The 24,229-nt window shown below is 40.2% G+C and overlaps 2 protein-coding genes across 4 annotated transcripts in view; one reads left to right on the forward strand and one right to left on the reverse strand.

Annotated features, from left to right (window-relative positions):
- ANK3 (ankyrin 3) overlaps window positions 1–24,229 on the reverse strand; it is a 469,334-nt gene that overhangs the window by 153,363 nt on the left and 291,742 nt on the right. For all 3 annotated transcript variants that reach the window (XM_070432806.1, XM_070432805.1, XM_070432807.1), the window contains one exon: window positions 6,601–6,699. In XM_070432806.1, coding sequence (XP_070288907.1) covers window positions 6,601–6,699 — 99 coding nt within the window. The remainder of the gene's footprint in view (window positions 1–6,600; window positions 6,700–24,229) is intronic.
- Window positions 8,489–9,446, forward strand: LOC139022135 (hepatitis A virus cellular receptor 1 homolog). Its single transcript, XM_070433222.1, is given in 2 exon segments — window positions 8,489–8,565; window positions 8,777–9,446. Coding segments are annotated over 2 exon segments (747 nt in total).

Raw genomic sequence — 24,229 nt, forward strand, 5'->3', positions numbered from 1 at the left:
ACCAGTCAGGGCAGCAATCAGTCTTCTTAACATCAGCCACTGCTACACTTGGCCTCCCCGTTCCCTTCACATCGACCCTAATTACACTCTTTTATGCAGTGCTTAGCAAAAGCTTACCATTTTCCTGTCTTTCTGCTTTGCCCACATGACTTCCTGTACCTGGAAGGTTTCTTCCTACTTTCTCCAAGATCCAAATCCCTACTGTGTTAAAGTACAGTTTCTTTCAATCCTTTCCCAAAATGAGACATGACCCTTCGACCTTCAGGACTTCTATCTTATTTTATCTGTCCCACTTTGGGGGAAACGGTAGCTTTTTACCTGGTATTTTAGTTATTTCTGGGCATACTTCTGAGGACAAGGTGACTCATTTGAGGGAGATTTAAATCTCAGGAGAAGGTAACTCAGTATCATGTCCATAAAAGCTGCTTCACAAAAGTGACTTGAGTGAATGAATAAATGGAGTGAGGGAGTAAGTGAATGTTTGGTCTAGTCTTTCAAAATCCTTTTCAGGTTAGTTGGTTAAAAAATCCTTTTCTTGTTATCCTTTTTTTTTTTTTTTTTTTAAGACTAGACTCATTTGATACTTCAGAAACACGATTAAATAACGTCTCTTACCTTCCAGAAAAATAAAATTCTCAATAAATAAGTGACTTGTAAATTGGGATTAGACTAAAGAATATGACTCAGTCTTTTTAGCTCTCAGAATGAAGAGAAAGCCTGGCCAGCATGACTCAGTGGCTGAGTGTCACCTGTGAACCAGGAGGTCACGGTTCAATTCCCTGTCAGGGCACATGGCCGGGTTGTGGGCTCGATCCCCAATGTGGGGCTTACAGGAGGCAGCCACTCAATGACTCTCTCATCATTGATGTTTCTTTCTATCCCTCTGAAATCAATAAACATATATTTTTTAAAAAGAAGGAAATCTTACCTTTAAAAAAAGAATAAGAAATATCAGAATATTTGCTGTAAATATTTTCCTCTTTTTAATTCAGCTTAAAAAAAAAAGAACTGCTGTGAATATTGTAGTCCTTTACAACATAGCAGTGAACTGGTTTACTTCTTTCCCTACAATTAGATATATGCCTTATCTAATACAAAATAAGGATTGTATTACTGGCTCCCAATTCCTAGAAATTTACAATTAACGTACAGAGTCACCTAGAATGGGTCCTGGGCCAAAAAGCAGTTCCCCTGCACACAACAGCATCGACCTCCAGCTCACAAATGCTAGACAAAGGCAATTCTCGGGGCTCAAGGGAGACTGCCTCAAGAAAGGCAGCATATGCCATTTGGACAGGAGAGAGAGAGAGAGAGTTGCCATAGTAACATTATGGGAGGGAAATGAAATTGCATGGAGTTAGTAATTTTTTCCCAATTCCCCTGATTTTTAAAGCACTAACATAATGAACACGTATTCCCCTGGGCAGAATTCTGAGGCAAGGCAAACTGGCTGGGCCAGATCTCATATTTCATGTTGGTGACAGCAATCTTATTAGTGAGGGGGGAGCTGCACTCTCCTGGCTGGCCAAAATGCTCTCTTTTGTTAGCTTACGAGCAAAATGTTGCACATCCGAAGGCCAGAAAGACATTCTTTCACATCTGGTTTTGCTGAAAAGCATGGAGCAGGGCATTATGGCATCACACCTAGGAATACTGAAGCTGGAATATGTCCGTAAAAGGTGAAGCTGCTCAAAGCCCAAACTGAAATGACACAAATCTGTGACTTGGGAAATACTGTCAAAAAGAGACATTTATTTTGATTTGTAGCCTCTAGTTTCCTTTCTTTTCTTTCTTCTAAGCAAAAACTCACTCTGGAGAAGAGAAAGGAAATGGAGCAGAGAGAACTCTGTGGATACACACTTTTCTCTATTGTGGATGGAAAACAGGATGTGATATTTAATTGAAAACTAAATACCAAGAAGAAACAGGTAGTGCTCAGGAGGAGAGAGTGATGATGACAGCCAGACACATTAAAGAGCATCAGTTACAGCCTAATAGCTATTCTCACATCTGTGTCTTTCACTACAAGTTCTGACTGTATCCTCCCTTTGTGCGTGTTGGGCGGTTGGAGCGTTGGCCTAAGAGGAAGTGAAATGACGTTTTTGGAACCCCTCCTATTGTCACAGGTGCTCTGTTCTTAGGGTTCTACTGAATCTCTACAAGTCGTGAGAAATGGCATGTGAACTTCACTTATAGCTGAGAAAGCTGCTCCAGAGGACTAAGGTATTCACCCGAGGTCACATGCAAGTAAATGCTTGATATTAGACGTTAACCTTAGGCTTGCCTCCGTCAGAGGGACTGGATTCCTTCTACTGCACCAAGCAATTTCCTTTTCACATCAAGAATTAACTTGGGCCGTTTATATATAAAAGAGAGAAATATCTTTCTAATTCCCTTCCTTTTTATCCTGCCATGCATTCTATATGTTTAATGCTAAACTAAAATAAGGCAAAATCCTTCTGTTGTTCTTTCTGCTTGGAAAATCACAGCTTTCTCTCTGAGCCTAAAAATAAGCCCTTATGCTATTTGTTGCGTCTTTTCCCATCCTCCATGTTTTTTGTCCCTCCTTTCTGGTCTTCTTTTGGTTTGAGCATTATTTATTATTCTAATAATTTAATGATCATATAGGCCACTGGCTATCTCCTACTTTGGATTTTTAACTAAATCTTTTTTTAGTGGTTGCCCTAGATTACAGCGTGTATCCTTACCTTATCAGTGGAGTCTAGATAATATATTATTCATTATATTATATTATTACATAATATATATTATATTGAAATAAGATTATACCACTTCATGTATAATATGAGAATTTTGGAATATTATAATTGTATATACATTATTAGTTTCATTTTTTGCTATATATATATATAAAATATTTTACTTCCAAATATATTATAAACCTAATAGACTGATATTTTTATTTATTTATTATTTTTTAAAATATATTTTCATTGATTTCAGAGAGAGGAAGAGAGAGAGAGAAAAACATCAAAGATGAGAGAGAATAATTGTTCAGCTGCCTCCTGCACGCCCCACACTGGGGATTGAGCCCACAACCTGGGCATGTACCCTGACTGGGAATTGAACCATGACCTCTTGGTTCATAGGTCGATGCTCAACCACTGAGCCACACCAGCTGGGCCTAAGGGTCTGCTTTTAAATGGAATTCTTGATTAGATCAACAACCCATGCAGGGAACAACAAGGAAATTAGGTCCCTTAGAGTGCTGGTGTCTGACGTGAACCCATGTTTTTTTCCCTGTCTCCAGAGGGGTTGGTGTGTACCAGATCTGATTCTTAATGCAACAAGGTATCCCCCTAAGAAATTAGAAACACCAATCAGAAAGGATATATGCACCCCTATGTTCATAGCAGCACAATTTACAACAGCTAAGATTTGGAAACAGCCTAAGTGCCCATCAGCAGATGAGTGGATTAAAAAACTGTGGTACATCTACACAATGGAATACTATGCTGCTATAAAAAGGAAGGAACTCCTACCACGTGCAACAACATGGATAGACCTGGAGAGCATTATGCTAAGCGAAATAAGTCAGTTGGAGAAAGATAAATATCACATGATCTCACTCATTTGTGGAATATAATGAACAACATAAACTGATGAACAAAACAGATCCAGAGACAGAGAAGCATCGATCAGACTGTCAAACTTCAGAGGGAAGGCAGGGAAGGGTGGGGTGGGGGAGAGGGAGAGATCAACCAAAGGACTTGTATACATGCATATAAGCATAACCAATGGACACAGACACTAGGGGGGTGTGGGCATGAGCGGGGGTGGGAGGGTGGGAGGGGCAATGTAGGGATAAGGACACATATGTAATATCTTAATCAATAAAGAAAAAACAAAACAAAAACAAAAAACAAGGTAGCCCCAACAGTAGCATGTACCTTGTAGGAGGTAGCTGGGTAGATAACAATATTTTCTCAAGAGCCACTGGACTTTGTTAAAACACATATTGATGAAAATTTGTTGTCAGTTCTTAGGCTTGTCCCCAGGGCTTTCTGACATTTTAGCTGGCTCCCTCCCTCCCTTTCAAGCCCACATATCCAGCCACTCAGTTATTTCAGCAAGAGACAAGGGAAGCTCTGATGAGGAGACCACAGAATAGTTTACATATTTTGAGTATGTACTACACTTTCTCCCATATCGTCTGCCAGGAATTCAGTCTGCGCCTGGTCCCACCTTCACCTCACTCCAGGCAGGACAACAATAGAAGAATGATGGGCTTTTCCGTTCTCAGCTTCTCCAAGTCTGCCTCACACTCACACGTCACTGACACAGCACAGGAGGAAGGTAAATCCAGTTTAAACCCACGGGAGGGAATCTACGTCTTGTTTAAAAGAAGACAGCCTTTCAGAACAGGGAGGCAACGTGGCACGGAAACCCGGTTGCGCCATCAGTTTGCCTGTGCACCTTATTTCATTTCTGATACTTTCTCTCAGGAGAGTGTTTTGTGCTTTTATCCTGGCCCTCCTCTGGGACACCATATGCCCCATAAAGATGGGGCCCGAATTTCCTGTGTGCCCTTTTCTCCTCTCTTTGTACCCAAAAACAACAAGTGTTTGATAAATGATTGAGAAGTGATTGACGCTTGTATCAAGAGGGGATGAAATGAGGTGATTTCTGATCCACACATTTGTTAAAATCTCAGCTGGAAATCCAGATATGCCTCCTCAAGCTTATCTTTCCCATTGACTGCATCCTCCCTCACTTGCCTTCTCAAAGATTCACCCTATTTACAAGCAATCCATTAGCTTCCGTGATATTCAACTGGCATAAGCAAGGCCTCTCTTGTCTTTTATTCCTTACAGCCCATACTTAGCAGAAGACCTTTGGCATTTAAAGCATTGGCTCTAGCATTTGTTATCTACTGGCAATTGCTTCTTATTAAATGATGCAAAGTCAGTTCAATAAGGTCTCTATTCAAGTTAAGGATTACAGCGTGTATCCTTAACTTACCAGTGGAGTCTAAATAATATATTATTCATTAGATTATATTATTACATAACAATATATATTTTATTGCAATTCAATTTACTTCCCCAGTCAGACAGGTCAACCCTCATCTTTCTTCACTCCTTTCGGGAAAGCTTATTTCTTTTAAAATATATCCATAATTTTCAGGTTCAACAGTTATCAGGAAAAAGACATTTGGATCTTCTGCCAAATACCTACGGCTGGGCTACCTTAGGATTAGAACACAGGAGACAAGCTTCCCATCAGCGCCATGAGGGCAGGGGAAGTGTCTTGTCTTGTTCCATCCCCCCCCAACCCCTCTTTTGTCTGGCCCCAGGCAGGTGCTCGGTAATCATTTACTAGTTGAGGGAATAAATGTAGTGACTAATAAACAACGTAGTCCATTTAGGAGCTACAGGAGTCAAGTTCAGGCTACCAGGCCAATTGTAGACACATGAAGATCAGGATTCTTGAAGGAAGAAGCAAAGGATTGTGGGAGTCACAATGACAAGACAGGGAAAGCTATCCAAAATTCCTACCTAGATGGATGTCTACGGCACGACCACCTTTTATTAACCTGGCTCTTGCTCGCACCTTATAACAAATGCATGAAATGCTGAAAGAAATGCCCTGGTTAGAAGCTTAATGCGATTGGAGCTCTGAGATATACTAGCAATGGCTGGGATTTATTTCTGGATGACTTTATACCACACAGTTTACAAACATTAGCTTGATCTTATGACAATGCTGCACGGTAGGCATTAATGGTTCTTATTTGCAAAGAGAAATAACATGCAGAAGGTTAAATATCCTACCTAAGTCAACTAGCTAAACTCAGAACCTGGGATTCAAGCTTGATTTGAAGTCTCGGTTCTTTCCTCACTCACAATCCATCACACCAGAAAAGCAACCTGCCAAGCACCTAGCTAGATAGATATGTGGTTTTCAAAAAAAAAATTTAATTGTAAAAAACAATATAAAAGTTACTTTCTTAGCCATTTTTAAGTATACAGTTCAGTAATGTTAGCTTTACTCACATTGCTGTATAACATCTCTAGAACTTTATTTTCTTGCAAAACTGAAACTATTTACCCACTGATCATCAACTCCCCATTTTATTGCTCCCCAGGCAACAACCATTCTACCATCAATTATACCCAGGAGTGGAATTACTAGATCATGGGATAATTCTATTTTTTGTTTCTTTAAGGAACCTCAATATGGTTTTCTATAGCAGCTGTACCATTTTATATTCCCATCATCAGGGCACAAAGGTAGAAAGGTTTGTTTTTAAGTCAGGTTTAGCATCAAATTGACTAAATAGCTAAGCCTGGAGTGTCAAGTAGTGGTTAAATTCTTGAAAATTCAACTCAACTAAAACTCTAGGCTTTAGACCTTAGATTCAGTAATTAAAGCCATGCACTATTTAAACATGTACTAAAGATTTATAAATATGGATTATCATCCCATTTTAAGGAGAAAAAACGTAGCAGTCATTTTCCAAGAGACTACAACAAATGAACAAAAATAAAGCCAATACTGAACCAGTGCAAAGCTAGTAGGAGAAGTATTCCTACCTCCCGGAAATAAGGATAAGCATGCACATAAACTGACTCCTACCCTTGTTTTGGCATCGATTTTAGCTCCTCGATCAAGCAGTAGTTTTACCATGTTGGCATTTCCTCTTTTTGATGCAACATGTAAAGGAGTGATGTCATTCTGTGGAAGAAGAGACAAAAAAAAATTACAATTTGGGTATCTTCAGTTTAACCAAAACATTGTTTCCTAAACCGCCCATAACCAGTCTTCATTCTTTTTCTTTTTATAAAAAACATTTTGAACAGTAGGCTCCCAATATTTCTGTCTGATAGTAACTGTCTTCAGAAGGAGACACCTTCCCACACCCATAAAAAGTCCCAGCTCATTTATTTGATTTACCTGAGGTGGTTGATGGATGAGATAATGATTTTCTTTTATTTAGGGGGGAGGCTCGAATATCCTGGACCTTTAAGTCAATGTGTTTTCCTACAAGTTTTCGAGATACATGTTGGCTAATGAGTGACTGACCAGGAAGCAGCTAAGTCAGCCCAGGCTGAGTTAAAGCAGGATCACAGGGCTCAGCCTTCTCTGGGCTCCACTGAGCGCAAACTGGGAAATCTGTCACTACCGTATAGTCACAGGGCTTCCCATGTACATTGGGTTAAACGTGTTCACAGGCATTTGTTAGCAATACCACACAAAACTGACTATGGTTTTAAAAAAACTGCTATAGAGAAACAGCCATCATAGGACAATCTAAAATTCCAATCATGATTTCGGAGCCATAGTTCTTCCTCTTTGCATCTGTACGGGTGTTGTGGCTGTTTTCAGACTGCCAAGGAAGTACATGCACACAGTGGAAAACATTCTGTATTTCAGTTCCTGATATCCTTGTGTAGCAGCAATATGGGTTTAAGAGCTGTTATTCACAAAAGTCAATTACATGATACATGAACTGAGCCCCAAAGGGGTTATGTTTTTGTTTTTTGATAGCAGATACAATATAATAGCTACCAGGTATTGGTCATTTCCTATGTGTTAGGCACTGCGCTAAACTCTTTACTATCTCATTTAATTCTCATAATCATCACAATGTCATATACAACCTGAATTATAATGCCCACTTTACCGATCTAGAAACAGCTAGTAAAACCCAGATTCAAATGAAAACTGACACTTAAACTCATGGTTTTAAAAACAAAAAAAAACACTTTATAATGAAAATGTTCAAACAGGCACATTTCAGAGAAAAATCATAAACAGCATCACCCCACTTCAATAATTATCAATCTTTTGCCAATATTATTTCTTCTGTGCTCCCTATGATTTTTTTCTGGCTGAAGGAGTTTAAGAAAAGGAAAAAAAAGTTTAGGAACCCTGTTATTTCACCCACAAAGACTACAATTAATGATCTCTAACAGATAAGGATGTCTTAAAAATCACAATACCCTTATCACTAACAAATACAAATAACTTCATAACACCAAGACCCTGTCAAACTTCAAATTCTCCTATTATCTCCAATTAATCTCAGCTGGGTTGTTCAAATTAGAAGATGCACATCGAGGTTGAACTGTCCCCTTAGGTCTCTTTCATTTCCAGAGGCGCCCTCCTCTACCTTCTTTTTCCCATGTCCATATATTTACTGAAACAGAAACAAAAACAAAAAACAAACCAAAAAAAACCCACATAGGTAATTTATTGTGTAGCATTTCCTACATTCTGGACACGGCTGGTTGCATTCTCATGGAGTATTATTTAGCATGTTCTTTTTGGCCTGTATTTTCAATAAACCTTCCTAATTCAATGCTGTTAGCCATTATACATTCTCCCATCTGAAGAACTCTCTACATCCCATTATTCTTAAATGTTAACGCATAAATCAATAATAATTCATTAAATGAAAGAAGCAGAAAGAAACATGAATAAAACAAATGTGTTTTGGTAATGCTGGTGGGGAGTGGGCGGGATGCATATCATTGCTCCAGACCAGGGAGAGCCACACTTTTTCTACAAAGGGCCACCAGAGAGCAAATATTTGGCTTCGTAGGCCATACAATCCTTATTGCAGCTACTCAGCTCTGCCCCTGTAGCACTAGAGCAGCCATACACAATATGCACCGAAATGAGAGTGGTTGTGTCCCAATACAACTTTATTTAAGGAGCACTTCAGAATTCCAATTAAACTGTAGACGAACCATCACCGAGAACCAGCCAAGACTAGCTGAACAGAATTCCTACCACTAAAGATATAAAGGAGGAGCCACCTGAGACAGGATGATACCATCCTGCACCCTTGTGCAGCCTTCACAGGCCTCACACTACTTTGGACAGATGCTGTCATCTCTCAGGTACGAGTGAGTGGCGTGGTGGGTCAGCCTGACATGCTGCCCTGTACCTACTCAGCAGCTAGTGAAGTCACAACCACAGGCTGGGGCCGAGGGGCATGTGGGTGGTCTCTGTGTTCAAACCAACTCATTGGGACTAATGGATCCAGACTGACCATTCAGAGGAACAAGCCTTATAAGCTAAATGGAATCATTTAGAAAGGGAATGTGTCTTTAACCAGAAAGAATGCGGCCGAGTCTGATAGTGGCATATATTGCTGCTGCACTAAGTACTCAGGGTGGTTTAATGATTTGAAAATGGACATGTTAGTAAACATTAAGCCCCCCCCACTTATGGTCACCAGCTTTCCAACAGCCCCTGGGGTCCCTACCTCTGCTGCTACCTTGCCAGCGTACATGTACAACATCCTGAGAGAAACGACTCCTCTTTTCCAGTCCCAACAACAGAAACCCAGCCCATGGCAACCGCAGGAAACAAATCTGGCCGGTTCACCACTGAAATTTTGCCCAGCAGAGGGGGGAACAGCACTGTGGCATGGCTTCCAGGTGGCGTTTGGCAACGCAATGAAACTCACGTGAGCCATGGATGAGCACCAATGAGCGCTCTACCTTGGAATCTCCAGTCCTGCCATGTTCTTGCTCACTACTTTGCCTGCCATAGTTACCCAAAAAATATTTATTCACAAGAAGAAAGGTGATAAAAATAAGCAAGCTTTCACTGAATAACCCTAAGAATGAAACTTTGCAAAATACAGCTCCAGTACGCTACTAAGCAGATGACAAAATCCACTTTGAGGACAATCTTTAAAGTGTGCATTAAGATCAGTGGCCCTCTATCTCTCTCCCTCTCCCTTCCTCTCGCTGAAATCAATAAAAATATATAAAAATAAAATAAAGATCAGTGGCCCTCTAATGCTTTATGGTCTTGCCTGCAGAAGACAATGACCAATCTCCATGTCAGAGTCCTTTTAAGCTCCAGAATGATTTTTTTCTATCAATTTCCCATGGCATTTCAACATGTAAGTGATGTTGGGTAGTGTCTCTAGCTCATCTGTGTATAGTCAACCATATTGGTACTAGAGTTCTAATTTTTATGTGGAAAAAAAAAACATTTTGCTTACAAAAGCAGATGGTGGCCTGGGTTGGTAATTTGCTGACCCCTGCTCTAGACCTACCAGCTTACAACGGAAGATTTTAACAGTATGTAACAGGTTGCAAAAGAGGAAGTAACACACTGTTTTGCATAGTGTGTGCTTTGGTCCTCTTTGATGGAGACTGGATTTTGGTGTGAATGAAAGCTGGCGGAAGCAGATAAACTTCCTTATGGCTCGTTAATTGTCTTGCGTGTCTCTTTTGTCTGAGTGTAAGTGTGTGTTGTTCTAATGACCCAAGCAACACAGTGGGCGAATTCTAGACCTGAGACAGCAGGTGGAGTGACAGGTTAGGTCTATTGGAAACACAGTCTAACAGAGGCTGACTGAGTACAGAGTGAGATATGACACAAACTCATCACTTCTCTGCGTGAGTCAAGGCTTACGTGCTATTTCCCCTTAAAGATGTGCCCTTCTCTGGTTGAGCAGGACTTAATTAACTTTTACCACAAGTAGGCTAGTTTTGGTGAGAGAAAGAACTCTATTTCTAATTTCGTTCTCTTCTTATATTCGCAAATACTCATTTTCTCACATACTCTCTCACATGGAGGATGTGCAGATGTCAAAAGAGTATCTTGAATTTCGAACTCCCACAGTTTTCTACACCTCTCTGACCCTTCTTAGAGGAATATTTCACATTTCTATGGCACTTAAAAAGTGCTGCAAAGGGCTTTACATGATGTAATTTCATTTCATCTTCACAGCAAGCTACTGAAGTGAAATAAGTATCATGAACCTTACTTGACAGATACATAAACTGAGGAACAGAACTGGTCAGTAATTTGCGTATTTAAGAGACTGCTAATTGGAGGCAGAATCAGGGTCAGGATTCAGTTCCAGACCTCGGGCAGTGGTTTTTTCATTCAGGGATCATAATGCCCCAGGCTGACACTATTGCTTCTCATCTCTGTCAAATGGAGCTTCTGAATGAAATATATACGTCTGAATTCCTGAGTGGGGTGGGGACTGCTTCTGTCAATGGGGAACAAACCTAAATGACAATTGTATCTCTCAACTCCTCGATAGGATATTTACACTTTGATTCCTCAGTTAACCAGAAAAGTGGGTTATGGCCTACTATGCACAAGGCCCAGTGTTGCATTTTCATCATGTAAGTGAGCAATATAATTATGGAATCACTCATCATATCCAAAGAGCCCAGTGATGTCCAACACTGAAAACCTTGTTTCGTAGAACCCTTGATTGTCATTGGTGAAATGTGTTTGCACATGCTTTCTGGGATGCAATTTGGCAGTATATAGAAGAGCCTTGAAATCTACAACCACAGATACAAAGCAGAGGTTGACTGCTGTGGTAGAAAGGGAAGAAATGCTAAGAGAGATCTCGCCCTGAGGCCTAGGCACCCTCCCTAAGACCGAAGCAGAGGCAGAATGAGAGACCCTCAGCCCCAGCACAACCCTAACAGGAGTAGCAAGCAACAGTAGCCAACTGGTGAGGTCAGGCAGCAGCTTGGCAAAAGATGTTCTCTGGGTAACAGCTATGCAGGGAAAGCATGAGGTGGAGCACTAATCCCCCCACTCCCCACCCCGTCTACTAGTCCCCTAAGCATAAGGCAATGGCAGCCCCACCTCGAAAGGAATTTAAAACCTGTGATGCACTCAAACAAAAAGTAAATTCAGTTCAACTCTTGACTAAACTGGCTCAACCTGCCACCTTTGCAGCCCAACAGAAGACAAGGTATGCCTATTTCCAAACAAAGGTACTATTTACCTCAGTCTCTCCTGTTCTGGACATAATATTCAGTATTCTAACTAGTGGGACAGGTGAACAACATGCATCAAAAGTTAGGGAGAGCCAAATGGAAACACTTGATAAGAAAACCCACAATATTGGAAATGAATTCCTTCGATGGACTCATCAGCAGACTTCACATAACTGAGGAAAGAACCAGTGAACTTAAAGATACGTCCATAAATGATCCAAAATGAGATGCATAGAGAAAAAAAAGAGTGAAAAAGAAAGAAAAGAGTGTCCAAGAGCCACAGGACAATATAAAACAGCTGACTGGAATCACAAAAGGAGAAGGAAGAGAGAATTTAGCAAAAGAAATATGTGAAGAGATAACGGTCAAGAATTATCTCAGAATAATGACATACTCCATAACCAAACACGTCAATCAAATTGCTCAAAATGAAAGATAAAGAAAAAATCTTGAAGATAGCCAAAGGAAAAAGGACATATTTCTTGCAGAGAAAAAGATAATACTGTAATTATAAGAGACTGCTCGTCAGAAATTATGCAATCCTGAAAACAAAAATAGTGATATCTTTCTGTACTGAAAATAAACAAATGTCAAATGAGAATTCTATTCCCAGGAAAAATATATTTTAAAACATTAAGGAGAAATAAAAACATTTTAAGATAAACAAGAGCTAAGCAAATTCATTACTAGCAGACCTGAAATAAAAAATGTTAAAGGACATTCTCTGGCAGTAGAAATATGATACAAGATAGAAACTGAGATCTACACAAAGAAATATAGAAATAAATGAAGGTAAATATAAGAGCTAATTGATTGTCTAAAGTAGTAAATTATGGGGTTTACAATATATGCAAAAGTAAAATGTAAGATGCCAACTGCATATAGATGGTAGAGAAGAATTACAACTCAGGCTCTCACACTAGGTAAAGTGATATAACATTAGAAGGTAGACTGTGATAACTTAATAACCTAGGAAATATGTATATTAAGTAAAAATTAAGACATAAAAGAATATGAAAACCATGCTCTTATTTTTGTACATAAGTATGTGTATAGCCAGGGGTGGGCAAACTTTTTGACTCGAGGGCCACAATGGGTTCTTAAACTGGACCGGAGGGCCGGAACAAAAGCATGGATGGAGTGTTTGTGTGAACTAATATAAATTCAAAGTAAATATCATTACATAAAAGGGTACGGTCTTTTTTTTTTTTTTTTTAGTTTTATTCATTTCAAACGGGCCGGATCTGGCCCGCGGGCCGTAGTTTGCCCACGGCTGATATAGACACATTCTAAAAAGGCTGAAGAGATAGATGTTGATCCAAATGTTAACAATTTATCTCTTGATGGAGATTACAGATGATTTTTTGCTTCTTTACACTCTTTTAAAAAATTTCTGTGTGTATATTTGTATAATGTGTGGTGAAAACAGTGACTGTATTTCTTTTTTTATTATTACCTACTTTGTAGCCCACGCTCCCCCCCCCACCCCCCCTCATCACCACCACCTCGGTCCCAGGTCCCAACATTTGCATTCTTCACTCTGACAATCATGGAGAGGTTTTACCTCCTTATTAACTTGCCTGGTATTTGAACTTTGAAGGAATTTTTTTAAGTTTGAAGATATCTCGAAGGTAAATATATATTACTATTTTTTCCCATTAATGTAGAAAATTAAGTATGACTAAAGTTAAAGATCTATATGTTCCTTCTAAAAAGAGACCTGAATTAAAACTTGGATAAAAACAAAGTCAACCTGGAGTTTTAAAGCTAACCTGAATTTAGTGAAAACAAAAGTAAACACTACTCTAATTGGGTATAAATTAGCTTTGAATATAATATTTTGTTCTTGTACCAAAGACATAATATTCAATGTAATGGGGTACATTAGTATTTTGGAATTCATTCAGTCTAATTACCTATTTTATAGAGAAGGAAGAGACCAGGCAGATTAAGTGACTGCCCGGAGTCACAAGGCGTGAAGCTGGGCCAGGACCCCGGGGTTCCAGTTCCCAGGCATTGCTCCTTCCGTTTCACTAAGCTCATTTGGGCTCATTTAAAAATCACTGTTTTCAAGTCAGACAGAGAAAGACAAATGCCAGAGGATTTCACTTAATATGTGGAATCTAAACAACAAAATAAACAAACATGCAGAACAGAAACAGACTCATAGATACAGAGAAAACTTTGACAGCTGCCAGATGGGACAGGGGTTAGTGGGATGGGTGAAAAAGGTGAGGGGATTGAGAAGTACAAATTGGTAGTTACAGAACAGTCACAGGGATGTAAAGTACAGCATAGGGAATATAGGCAATAATATTGTGATAACTATATATGGTGTCAGATGGGTACTAGATTTATCAGGGTGATCACTTTGAAAGCTATATAAATGTCTAATCACAGGGTTGAACACCAGAGACTAATACAATATTGTATGTCAACTGTAATGCAAAAAGAAAACAAGAAAAATAATCATTTTTTTATCTCTAGCACAATAGCTCCTTATTTCATTGAACTAATCCATTAAACTATTAAATTTAATCATTATTTACTCTAAAAAACTTAAAGTGCAAATCTGATAAGCCAGTCCCTTCCTTTCTCTAGTATTTACTTCTCCTCAACCCTTTATCAAAGATAGCGGATAAAGACAAAAAAGCAATCACATATATACACACATATTATTTTTCAAACAACAACAAAAATTGGCTCTAGAAATATTATATAAAACATTAACAAGATTTGGATATTCAGAATTTTGACTGAACAAAATCATAGTGCTCAGCAGGTTTAATTCTCTCAAATTTCCAGGACAAAAACCTAATCAAGTACTTAAAACAACATGGGTCACTGCTGTGTCTCCTGAGGTGAGGATTTGTGTTCTCACTATAGTTTCACTTCTAGCCTTTTTTTTCTTCCAGTTTATTATGTTCTTCTGCATCAATCTCCTTCTATTTGGTTTTCCAATAAAACCTTTCATCTGTAACCTACACTTCTAGAAGATACCAACTACTGAAGTTGGAGAGTGAAAAGTCTCAATTCAGAAGAACAGGTTTTGTCTCCCACTTTCAGGGGAAAAAAAGAAGCAAATCACTCAGAACAAGCTAAGATCTCTCAGGATGTCTACAAAGTCCTACTCTTCTACAGTAACATGTAGTTCATGATGTCATATAGTTAGGTAATATTATGCGATGATCATTCTTTAGAGTAAGATCCTCTAACTTCAAAATAAAAATATTTACTGTGCTTCCTAAACTACAAAACTTAGAAAAATGCAAAAAAGATTTTTACTAATGAGTTCAGAGGTAAGGAATTCTATCCTGGTTCTAACTTTATTTCAATCCCGTTGCATTGATCTAGCACAAAGCACATTTCATTAGAAGACGACCAGGCCCTAGATCTTTCCCATATCCACTTTCCCGATAGACGATCTTGGGAATGTGTCTTATCCTCTATGAACTCATATTTTCATCTGGATAATGGACATGATACCTCTAGTGCCTCTGTTGCAGGACTGCCAAGAGGAGGTATGAGAACATTCACGTCAAAAAGAGGAAGCAAACTTACAGGTATTCCATGTATTTTATCTCATTTAACACACACAATGAGAAAGAAGTACTATCTAGTTTTTTCCTTTATTTTATAAATGAGGCAACTAAAACTATAAATAAATAAATAAATAAATAAATAAATAAATAAAAACTTGCCAAAGGTCACAAAGCTGCCATAATATGTATGACACCAAAGTACTGGCTTCTTTCACTAGACCACGCTGACTCTGCACTTATAAGCAGTGCACACAGGAACCAATGCTCACTATTAAAGCATTTTTGGAGTACCAAACAGCATGATAAGAGGTAAGAAAGTATAGGAGTCAGTTGTACAGTAAGTTAAGAGAGAGTACTTTGGAGCCTGAATGCTTGGGTTCAAATCCCAGGCCCTGCACTGGCCAGTGCAGCTCAGGTGGTTGGGTGTCCTCCCATACACGGAAAGGCTGCCAGGATGTTCAGAGCACATGCTGGGGTTTGGGGTTGAATCCCTGGTGGGAGTGGGGGGTGGTGTTGCTGCAGGAGGAGACTATTGATGTTCTTCTCTCATATCAATGTTTCTCTCTAAAAATCAACTAAAAAAATCTTTAAAAAAATTCCAGGCCTACTCCACACTAGCTGCATAACTTCAGTGAAGTTTATTTATTTCTTTACATCACAGATTTCCTATCTGTAAAATCAGGCTAATCTCTATATATAAAACCCTAATATGCAAATAGACCGAACAGCAGAACAACTGAACTGGTTGCTATGATGTGTGTTGACCACCAGGGGGCACGTGCAGAACATGGCGGGCATCTGCAGCAGGCGGCAGAGCGCGGACCATGGCGGGTGTTGACCAAGGCGGGATGGTGAAGCAGGTGAACGGGGGTGCCAGACCAAGGTGGGGCGCCGGTCACTGTCATTGGGGTGAACCTCTGGTGGTTACTGAAAATTCTTTGCTCCTGCTGTGCCGCCATCCTGCCCGGCGCTCCCACCTGCTGCCGGTGCTGGGGCCGCCACTCGCACCCACTGCCAGTGCCGGCCATGCTCACACCCTCAACCGGTGCCAGAGCTGCTGCTCACATCCACTGCTGGCGCCTGGCGCCAGTCCCAATCGCTCGGTGCCATCAGCAGGTGCAAGCGGCAGCTGCTGGCCCCGATCACCCCTGAGGCTTCTCCACTTTGCTCCTGAGGGGCGACTGGGACAGCAGCCGCCACTCGCACCTGCTGATGGCGCCGGCCCCAATTGCTCTGTGCTGTCAGCGGGTGCAAGTGGGCCCGGCGCTGTCAGCGTGTGGGAGCGGCAGTGGTGGGAGCAGGGCTGCCAGCAGACAGGGGATCAGAGGCTGCAGTGGGAGGAACTGGGCAGGGGCGCAGAGGATGGGCCGAGACCTGCCTCTGTGTCCACCTCAGCTTCGTGGCCCACAGTTCCTTTCAAGGTGCACGAATTTGTGCACTGGGCCCCTAGTGAGTTAATAAGCATGGAGTCTTAAGAATGGTGCTTGGCATTAGGTAAACACTATACAAGTGTTAGCAACTACTGTTCTTTTTATTATCATATGGTGTAGATATTTCAAAAAATGTACGCAATGACCACATCTCACAAGTACATCATGAAAAATTTGGGGAGAAAAAAACATGTGGACCTGAAATAATTGGTGAGCTCTAAGAAGGTGTTGAGGTTGCCAGTTCTCAGGATGAATGCAAAGGTGTTAGAGAAGGGTCAGCTCAGCACAGCTCAGTGTGTGAAAACTTCAGAAGTCCCATGGCTGGGCAATAGTGGCAGAGAGGAAGGGGACGTGGGGGCAGGACCATGGCTGCTGTGACGTGATAGGTACATGTGGTATTTAACAAAATAGAAATGTGAGTGCCATACTTTTAAAATCAAGGACTTGGAAGAAACAGCTCCCTCTGCTGGAAAGTGGTGGAATTGCTTGCCTGTTCCTGATCTCTGTTTCTGAAAAAACCCAGCTGAGGTGGTAGCCAAGTTCCTTTATGAAATAATCACTAAAGCAAGATCATTTCTGCAACACCACAAAATCAAACCTAGGCCGTTCCTACCTTACTTGTAATAAGTGGCAGACTTTTTATCCCATTTAAATATATAAAGGGCAGTGGATTTCTGATCTCCTCCACTTTCTCATCTTTTCTAAAATGTCTGGGGAGGTTATCATCAAGTGAAAGAGTAGGCGGATGATAGCGCTTGAAGTCCTTTAGAGAACAAAAGATTGATATGATGTCTTTAGTTTAGTTCCTTAATATTGTCTCAACTGAGTGCAAATTCTAAAATAATTAAATGTTAAGTCGAGAAGGTACCTGGGATCTTCTGCTATTCTTACCACTTGCAATAATGTTTCCAAGTTACTTCTCTTACGGCAATAAACAAAAAGTCAGAGTGGCAAAACAAGATGTCTGAAGATAAGGATTTTAATGTGACCATGTTTGCATTTAAAAACCTATATTTTAGCATCTCTTATACTTTAGTACTATTTCTATTATAAATAGAAACAAAATGATTACTAAATAGGTACACAGAGAAAGCACAGGAAAAACATTCAGCAAGGCTTATTAGCGTCCTTGTTCACCATGTAGGTATATATACCTTTTGAAGAAAACCTTTGTTTTGAGCTCTCTGTCCTCCCCCTTTCTGTCTAAAGGCAAGGCATGCATTTCCTTTTGTAAAGGTGTCTCCCTCTCCCTTGCCAGGAAGAGGAGGATGCCTCTTCATCACACATCCATGGAGAAGGCACAACTTGATCTGCAAAACAAACCTTACTAAACAAACTTTTTCTACCTTAGTTCTCTCCCTCATATATTTATCTCCCTATAATTTACCACCCCTAGCAGCCCCAAACCCCTTTGCCTTTGTCTTGTCATTCTCCAAAAATATTTCATCCTTTGTTAAAATAGTATGTATCCCTCCAGGGTCTAACAGCATCTGTGGGCCTTCACTTCTTTTCTATGAATACACAAACCTGTTCTCCTGTTAGTTTGCCTTTAGTCAGTTTAATTTGCATGGTCCCAGGAACTGAACCTAAGAAGACAGAGGAAAAAGTTTTTTCTTCCCCTACAAGGTCCCGTTTGCTAATCTCCAGGCACAGAAGAGGCAATAAATTTTTGGTAAATAATATTGAACAGTCATATCTTTTGATATAATGTAGAAAAATAAAGAATTACATTCCTGTTTCCTTTAATTTCCTTGAAGGTATAAAAGCTTTTTTTTTTTTTGGGTAAATTTTTGTCTACCTTAAATCTTGTCTGATAGTCTATTTTAGAGCAGGTTTATTGAGATTCAATTCACATACCATAAAATTGGCTATTTGCAAGTGTACAATGTAGTGGTTTTTAGTATATTCACAAGTTGTGTAACCATCACTAGTATTTATTTAGAACATTTTTATCATCCCCCAAAGAAGCCCATATTCTGTACTTGTCAGATAGGTACTAGACTTATCAGGGTGATCACTTTGTAAGGTATATGTCTAATTACTATGATATATATCTGAAACTAAAATAATATATGTCAACTGAAAACAAAACAAAAAGAAACCCCATACCATTAAGCAATCACTTTCCATTCCTCTGTCCTCCCTCCCAGTCCCTAGAAACCACTGATCTATTACCTTTATGGATTTGCCTATTCTAGACATTTCATATCAATGGAATCATACAATATGTCACCTTTTGTGTCTGTCTTCTTTCACTCAGCATAATGTTTTCAAGGTCCATCCATTATGTTATATGTATCATTACCTCATTTCTTTTTATGAAAATGTCTAAGTTTTTAATGCCCTAAGAAATCCACAAAATAAATGCAAACAAATGATACTGTTAATAAGAACTGGGAATTTCAAGGATATAACCAGGAAAATTACAAACAGTGGAAGATAATAAACACTCCAGCCTTCAGTCTGACACATAAGTAGGGTTTTTCTTAAAGAAGAACTCAACCTTAGATGACCTATTATCTATATATGTAAAAGCCAAGTGACCAGAATGCCAGAATGACCAGAACGACCGGTGGCTTTGATGTGCACTGCAGTCCTGATTGGTTCCCCCCACCCCAATGGGGTGGGGGCCGGCCAGCCAACCGCCTGCAGCCCTTCCCCCCAGCCGGCCCCACGCGATTGGCCCCCTGCCACCCTAATGGGGGGGCTGGCCAGCCAAGTGCCCATGGCCCTTTCCCCTGGCCGGCCCCACCCCCAATCACTCTCGGCCGGTCAACTGCCTGCAGCCCCTCTCCCTGGCTGGCCCCGTCCCTGATCAGGTGGACCTCCGGTGGCGCCCCCTCCAGCCGGCCCAGCCTGATCGGCCACAATCGGGGCAGGCCGGCTGGACCCCACCTGTGCACAAATTTGTGCACCGGCCTCTAGTTAATAAATAAAGTATAAAATAAACTCAGAAACTTCCCTTATACTACAGCAATCATTAAGATGACCACCTTAGTAAATATCCATCTTTCTTTTCATGAGTTTCTAATGAAATGAAATAGGTCTTCTTCGAGAAAGTCTTTTTCTCTTCTTCAGTTATACTAACCACTAGCTTATTCGACACCAACTTTTCTCTCTCTGTGCTTCCTGGATGAGGAGATTAAGTCCACACAGGTCTTGCTGAGACTGACACTGAAGATACCGATGTCACTGACACTTCCTCAACCTCACCCCCTTCCCTGGGAGACCAACCAATCCCATTGACAAGACAGGTGATAGTGCTGGGCTCCCCAGAAAGCAGCAGCCAATGCTTGGATATTTGATCTCTATTGTGAAATCACGCTCTGAGTATTTGCTTTGTTCTGCTCTAAAAAAGCTCAAGAGGTTTATTTATTTTCTCTTAAGGATAATATGAAGCTATTTATCATTAATACTGATAGAGGCTTTTACTTGGATGAATAGATGATGGCTCATCAACCATTTAGGTAAGGCACTGCTAGGTCTCCCACCATTCCCACAAGAGATTTAGTAGTGTGGGAAGACATTTAGGGCAAATAGGCCACTCCTCCCTCTCCCCCCACACAGCCTCAGCTGTACACACAATGCCAGCTGCCACAAGATGGGCCGGGAAACGGGCTGACACTGGTCTTGGACCTTGTCCCTCAGTTACCAACTCCCCTGCTACCTTTGCACCACTGGATGTTACATACGGGTTTTTGGAGATATCTTGTCCAGTGGTTTTCAGAATATGCTTTAAATTGAAAAAATATTTGTGATAAAATACATATAAAGCTCCCACCTTGGCCATTTTTAAGTAAACAACTCAGTGTTAAATATATTCACTTTGTTGTGTAATCAACCTCTAGAACTCTTTTCATCTGGCAACTCTGAAACTCTATACTCATTAAACAACTCCCCATTTTCGTCTTCCCCAGGCCTGACAACCACCATTCCACTTGCTATCTCTATGAATTCGAGTACTCTTGGTACCTCATATAAATGAAACCACATAATATTTGCGTTTCTGAGGCTAGCTTAATTCATTCAGCATAATGTCCTCAAGGTTCATTCATACTATAGCATGTGTCAGATTTTCCTGCCTTTTAAAGGCTGAACAGTATTCCATTGTATGTATGTATCATATTTTGCTTATTCATTCAGCAACCCAAGCCACTTGGGCTGCTTCCACCTTTTGCCTATTGTGAATAATGCTGCTATGCATGTGGGTATACAAATATGTGAGACCCTGCTCTATTTTTTTTTGTATACATACCCAGAAGTGGAATGCTGGATCATATAGAAATACCACATTTAGCCTTTTGAGTGACCTCCATACCCTTTTCCCATAGTGGTTGTACCATTTCACATTTCCACAAACAGAGCATAAGGGTCCCAGCTTTTCCAAACCCTCCCCAACATTTGTTCTTTTCTCCTTTCTTTGATAGTTGCCATTCTAATGAGTGTTTGATATATGCATTTTTTTCCATATACATTTCAATGGCTCTATAATTCCATAAATTGGGAAATTTTTGACCATCGATTATTGAATTAATGTCTTTTATCCTGCAAAAAATTTTTAGAAGAAAAACTGATTTCTGCTACAGCCCCTGCCCAAACTGATACCTAGTTATTTAGACCAATAAGTTCTTCATTTTAAAAGAAAATAAATGTAATTAAAATAAAAAACCAACCCTGCCAATTATTAAGCCTTTACTTTGTGCAAATCCTATGAGACATACATCATCTCACTTAATCTCCACAACAACCCATGAAATAGATGCGATCCACTTAAATTTGCAGTTGAGTAAAGTTAAGTTGGAAGTGGCCACAGGTCACATGTCTAGGAAATAGCTGAGCTGGGATTTGATCCTAAGTTGTCTGATTCTAAAGGCTGTGCTGGCTCTGTTCAGTAGGTCATATGGGAGAAAATACATATAAATAGTGAGTCTTGTCTTAATATGGGCAAACATAAGGCTAGTGAGACTCATCTTAGTTTGGGCAAATCATTAGCTCTAGTTCTCAATCCAGAAGTATAATCACTATACAGATAATGCTGCTGAAACAATTTCCAACCAAAAGTAAATGGCATACCTCAAAGCTAAAAAAGTATTCAGTATCTAAAAGTGTGGCTAGTTCAACTCTGTCATTTTAAATAAGAAAATTCGTGGCTTTCTTATTTCTTTAAAGGTGTCACTATTAGCGACTATTCAAAAGTAGCCTGCTCTCTGGTACAGTAAAGAAAGCCCCTCCCAGCTAGAACTACCAGAGTTAAAGACTTATAATAATTAAACTGAAAGGAGTATTAAAATGTCCATTATAAGGCAATCAATTGCTTTCTTATACACTGAGAAAAGTTGTTTAAAAATATTTAATTATTTAAAATGAGATAATCAAATTATGTTAGACTAGAGGGCCAGGTGCATGAATTCATGCACGGGTGGGGTCGGGCTGGCCCGCCCCAATCGGGGCCCAATTGGGCTGGGCCAGCCAAGGGGAGGGGCCGAGCGGGGTTGGGGCTGGCCAGGGGCAGGGGCCGCGGGCAGTTGGCTGGCTCCGCCCCTGGTCAAACTCCCAGTTGAACTCCAGGTCGAGGGGACAATTTGCATATTAGCCTTTTATTATATAAGATTTCCTGTAATATTTCTAAAAATGCCATACGTTTAAAAAGTCTGCCCTCTTTTTGAAACACTCTATTATAAAAATTCTTAAAAACATAAATAGTAAGGGGTTTTACAATGATACATTTTCTACACATCTGTAGCATTTCTGATAATTCTGCAACTGAATTTATATCCGAGTTGAACATTTTTCTTTCTCCTCCAAAAAGTTAAGTCACTCCTGTAAGGCTTTTGAGATGTCAGTTAACTTGAAACTATTGGTTTCTCAGGTATCCTGCCCTCACTTGGTTTTTGGATAAGTTAGACATTTGCTGAAATTTCAAACATGTCAAAATGTGTAAACAGTGTCTTTGAAGTTTCTAAAGAAAGATGGTTTCAAAAAACACACAGTCGGTCTGGTGCAAATTGCCTTGTCTGTGTGCTGTACACCTGTCTTAATGAGATGACGCTGCTCTTCCAGTGGCTAACACCCTGTCCTCAGCTTTCATCAGGCATTGTTGCCATTGAATGATGGTCACGTATTGAGACAGAATGAAATGAGTGAGAAGGTCTGGATTCAAATCCCTGTTCTTCCATTTTACTCTCAGTAGGATCTGAGACAATCAACTTTTTGGGATCTTAGTCTGCTCACCTGTAAAAATGTCTATTCTTGCCTGGCCAGTGTTGCTCAGTGGTTGAGCCTGGACCTATGAACCAGGAGGTCAGGGTTCGATTCCTGGTCAGGGTACAGGCCTAGGTTGTGGGCTCAATCCCCAGTAGAGGGTGTGGTTGTGGGCTCAATCCCCAGTAGAGGGTGTGGTTGTGGGCTCAATCCCCAGTAGAGGGTGTGATTCTCATCACTGATGTTTCTCTCTCTCTCCCCCTCCCTCCCTGCATCCCTCCCTCCCTCTTCCTTCCTCTCTGAAATCAATAATAATGTATTTTTTAAAATGTCTATTCTTGTTCTCAACTGATCCAGAAGTATTTTGTAAGCTCTGAATATGATGTAAATTCAAGGTTAGATCTGAGGTATTGTAAAGATAATTGTTACAAGTAAATGAGTATTGAGATTTCTGTGGTTCAACTTTGGATAATTTATATAGGGAAAGATTTTCATAGCATGGCCTCCATCAATTTCTTTAAAAAATATTTTTATTGATTTCAGAGAGGAAAGGAGAAGGAGAGAGATAGAAACATCAATGATGAGAGAGAATCATTGATTGGCTGCCTCCTGCATGCCCTCCACTGGGGATCGAGCCCACAACTCAGGCATGTGCCCTCAACTGGAATTGAACCGGGGACTCTTCAGTTCGCAGGCCGACGCTCTATCCACTGAGCCAAACAAGCTAGGGCTGTCAGTGTTTTTTAATGGAGCCTGATCTGGAGAAGCACCTGAGGAACTCGGTAGAAACACAGATTGCAAGGCCTCAGCCTAAACGAACTGCATGCAAACCTGGGGGAACGGAGGCTGCGGGCCAGCTGGGGAGAACTGGCTGCGAGGCTCGGACTTGGAGGCTGCAGAACAACCATTTTTAATTTCCAAACTCAGGGAGATTTGTTACCTTTTAGAGGTAAGCCTGCTCTGTCTTTCTTCACAGAAAAATGTATTTCCTACCCTTTGGTCGTAAGGCCATTAAGCTTCTAAATATCAACAGTCCATTTCAAAACATGATCATCAGGGATACAAAAATGTAGAATAGAGGTAATAATAAATAGAATATAGCATACATGTGAATGCATTATTTTTAGAATGAATTTGATGATTTGTCAGGTATTCAGGTTTGCTAGCCTTTCAATTAAAATGTTTTCAAATGTGTAACAGGATTTATTATAAGAAAAACCCCTTTCTAATCTTTTAAAACTGTCCTTAATTCATTTTGCAGTCCTGGCGCAGGCAGAAAACGCATCGCCAGCTGGTACAAGCGAGGCTGCTGTCA

The sequence above is a fragment of the Myotis yumanensis genome, unplaced genomic scaffold, assembly GCF_028538775.1.
Source record: "Myotis yumanensis isolate MYYU_CA2020_CCGP unplaced genomic scaffold, mMyoYum1.0.hap1 SCAF_13, whole genome shotgun sequence".
NCBI lineage: Eukaryota > Metazoa > Chordata > Mammalia > Chiroptera > Vespertilionidae > Myotis > Myotis yumanensis.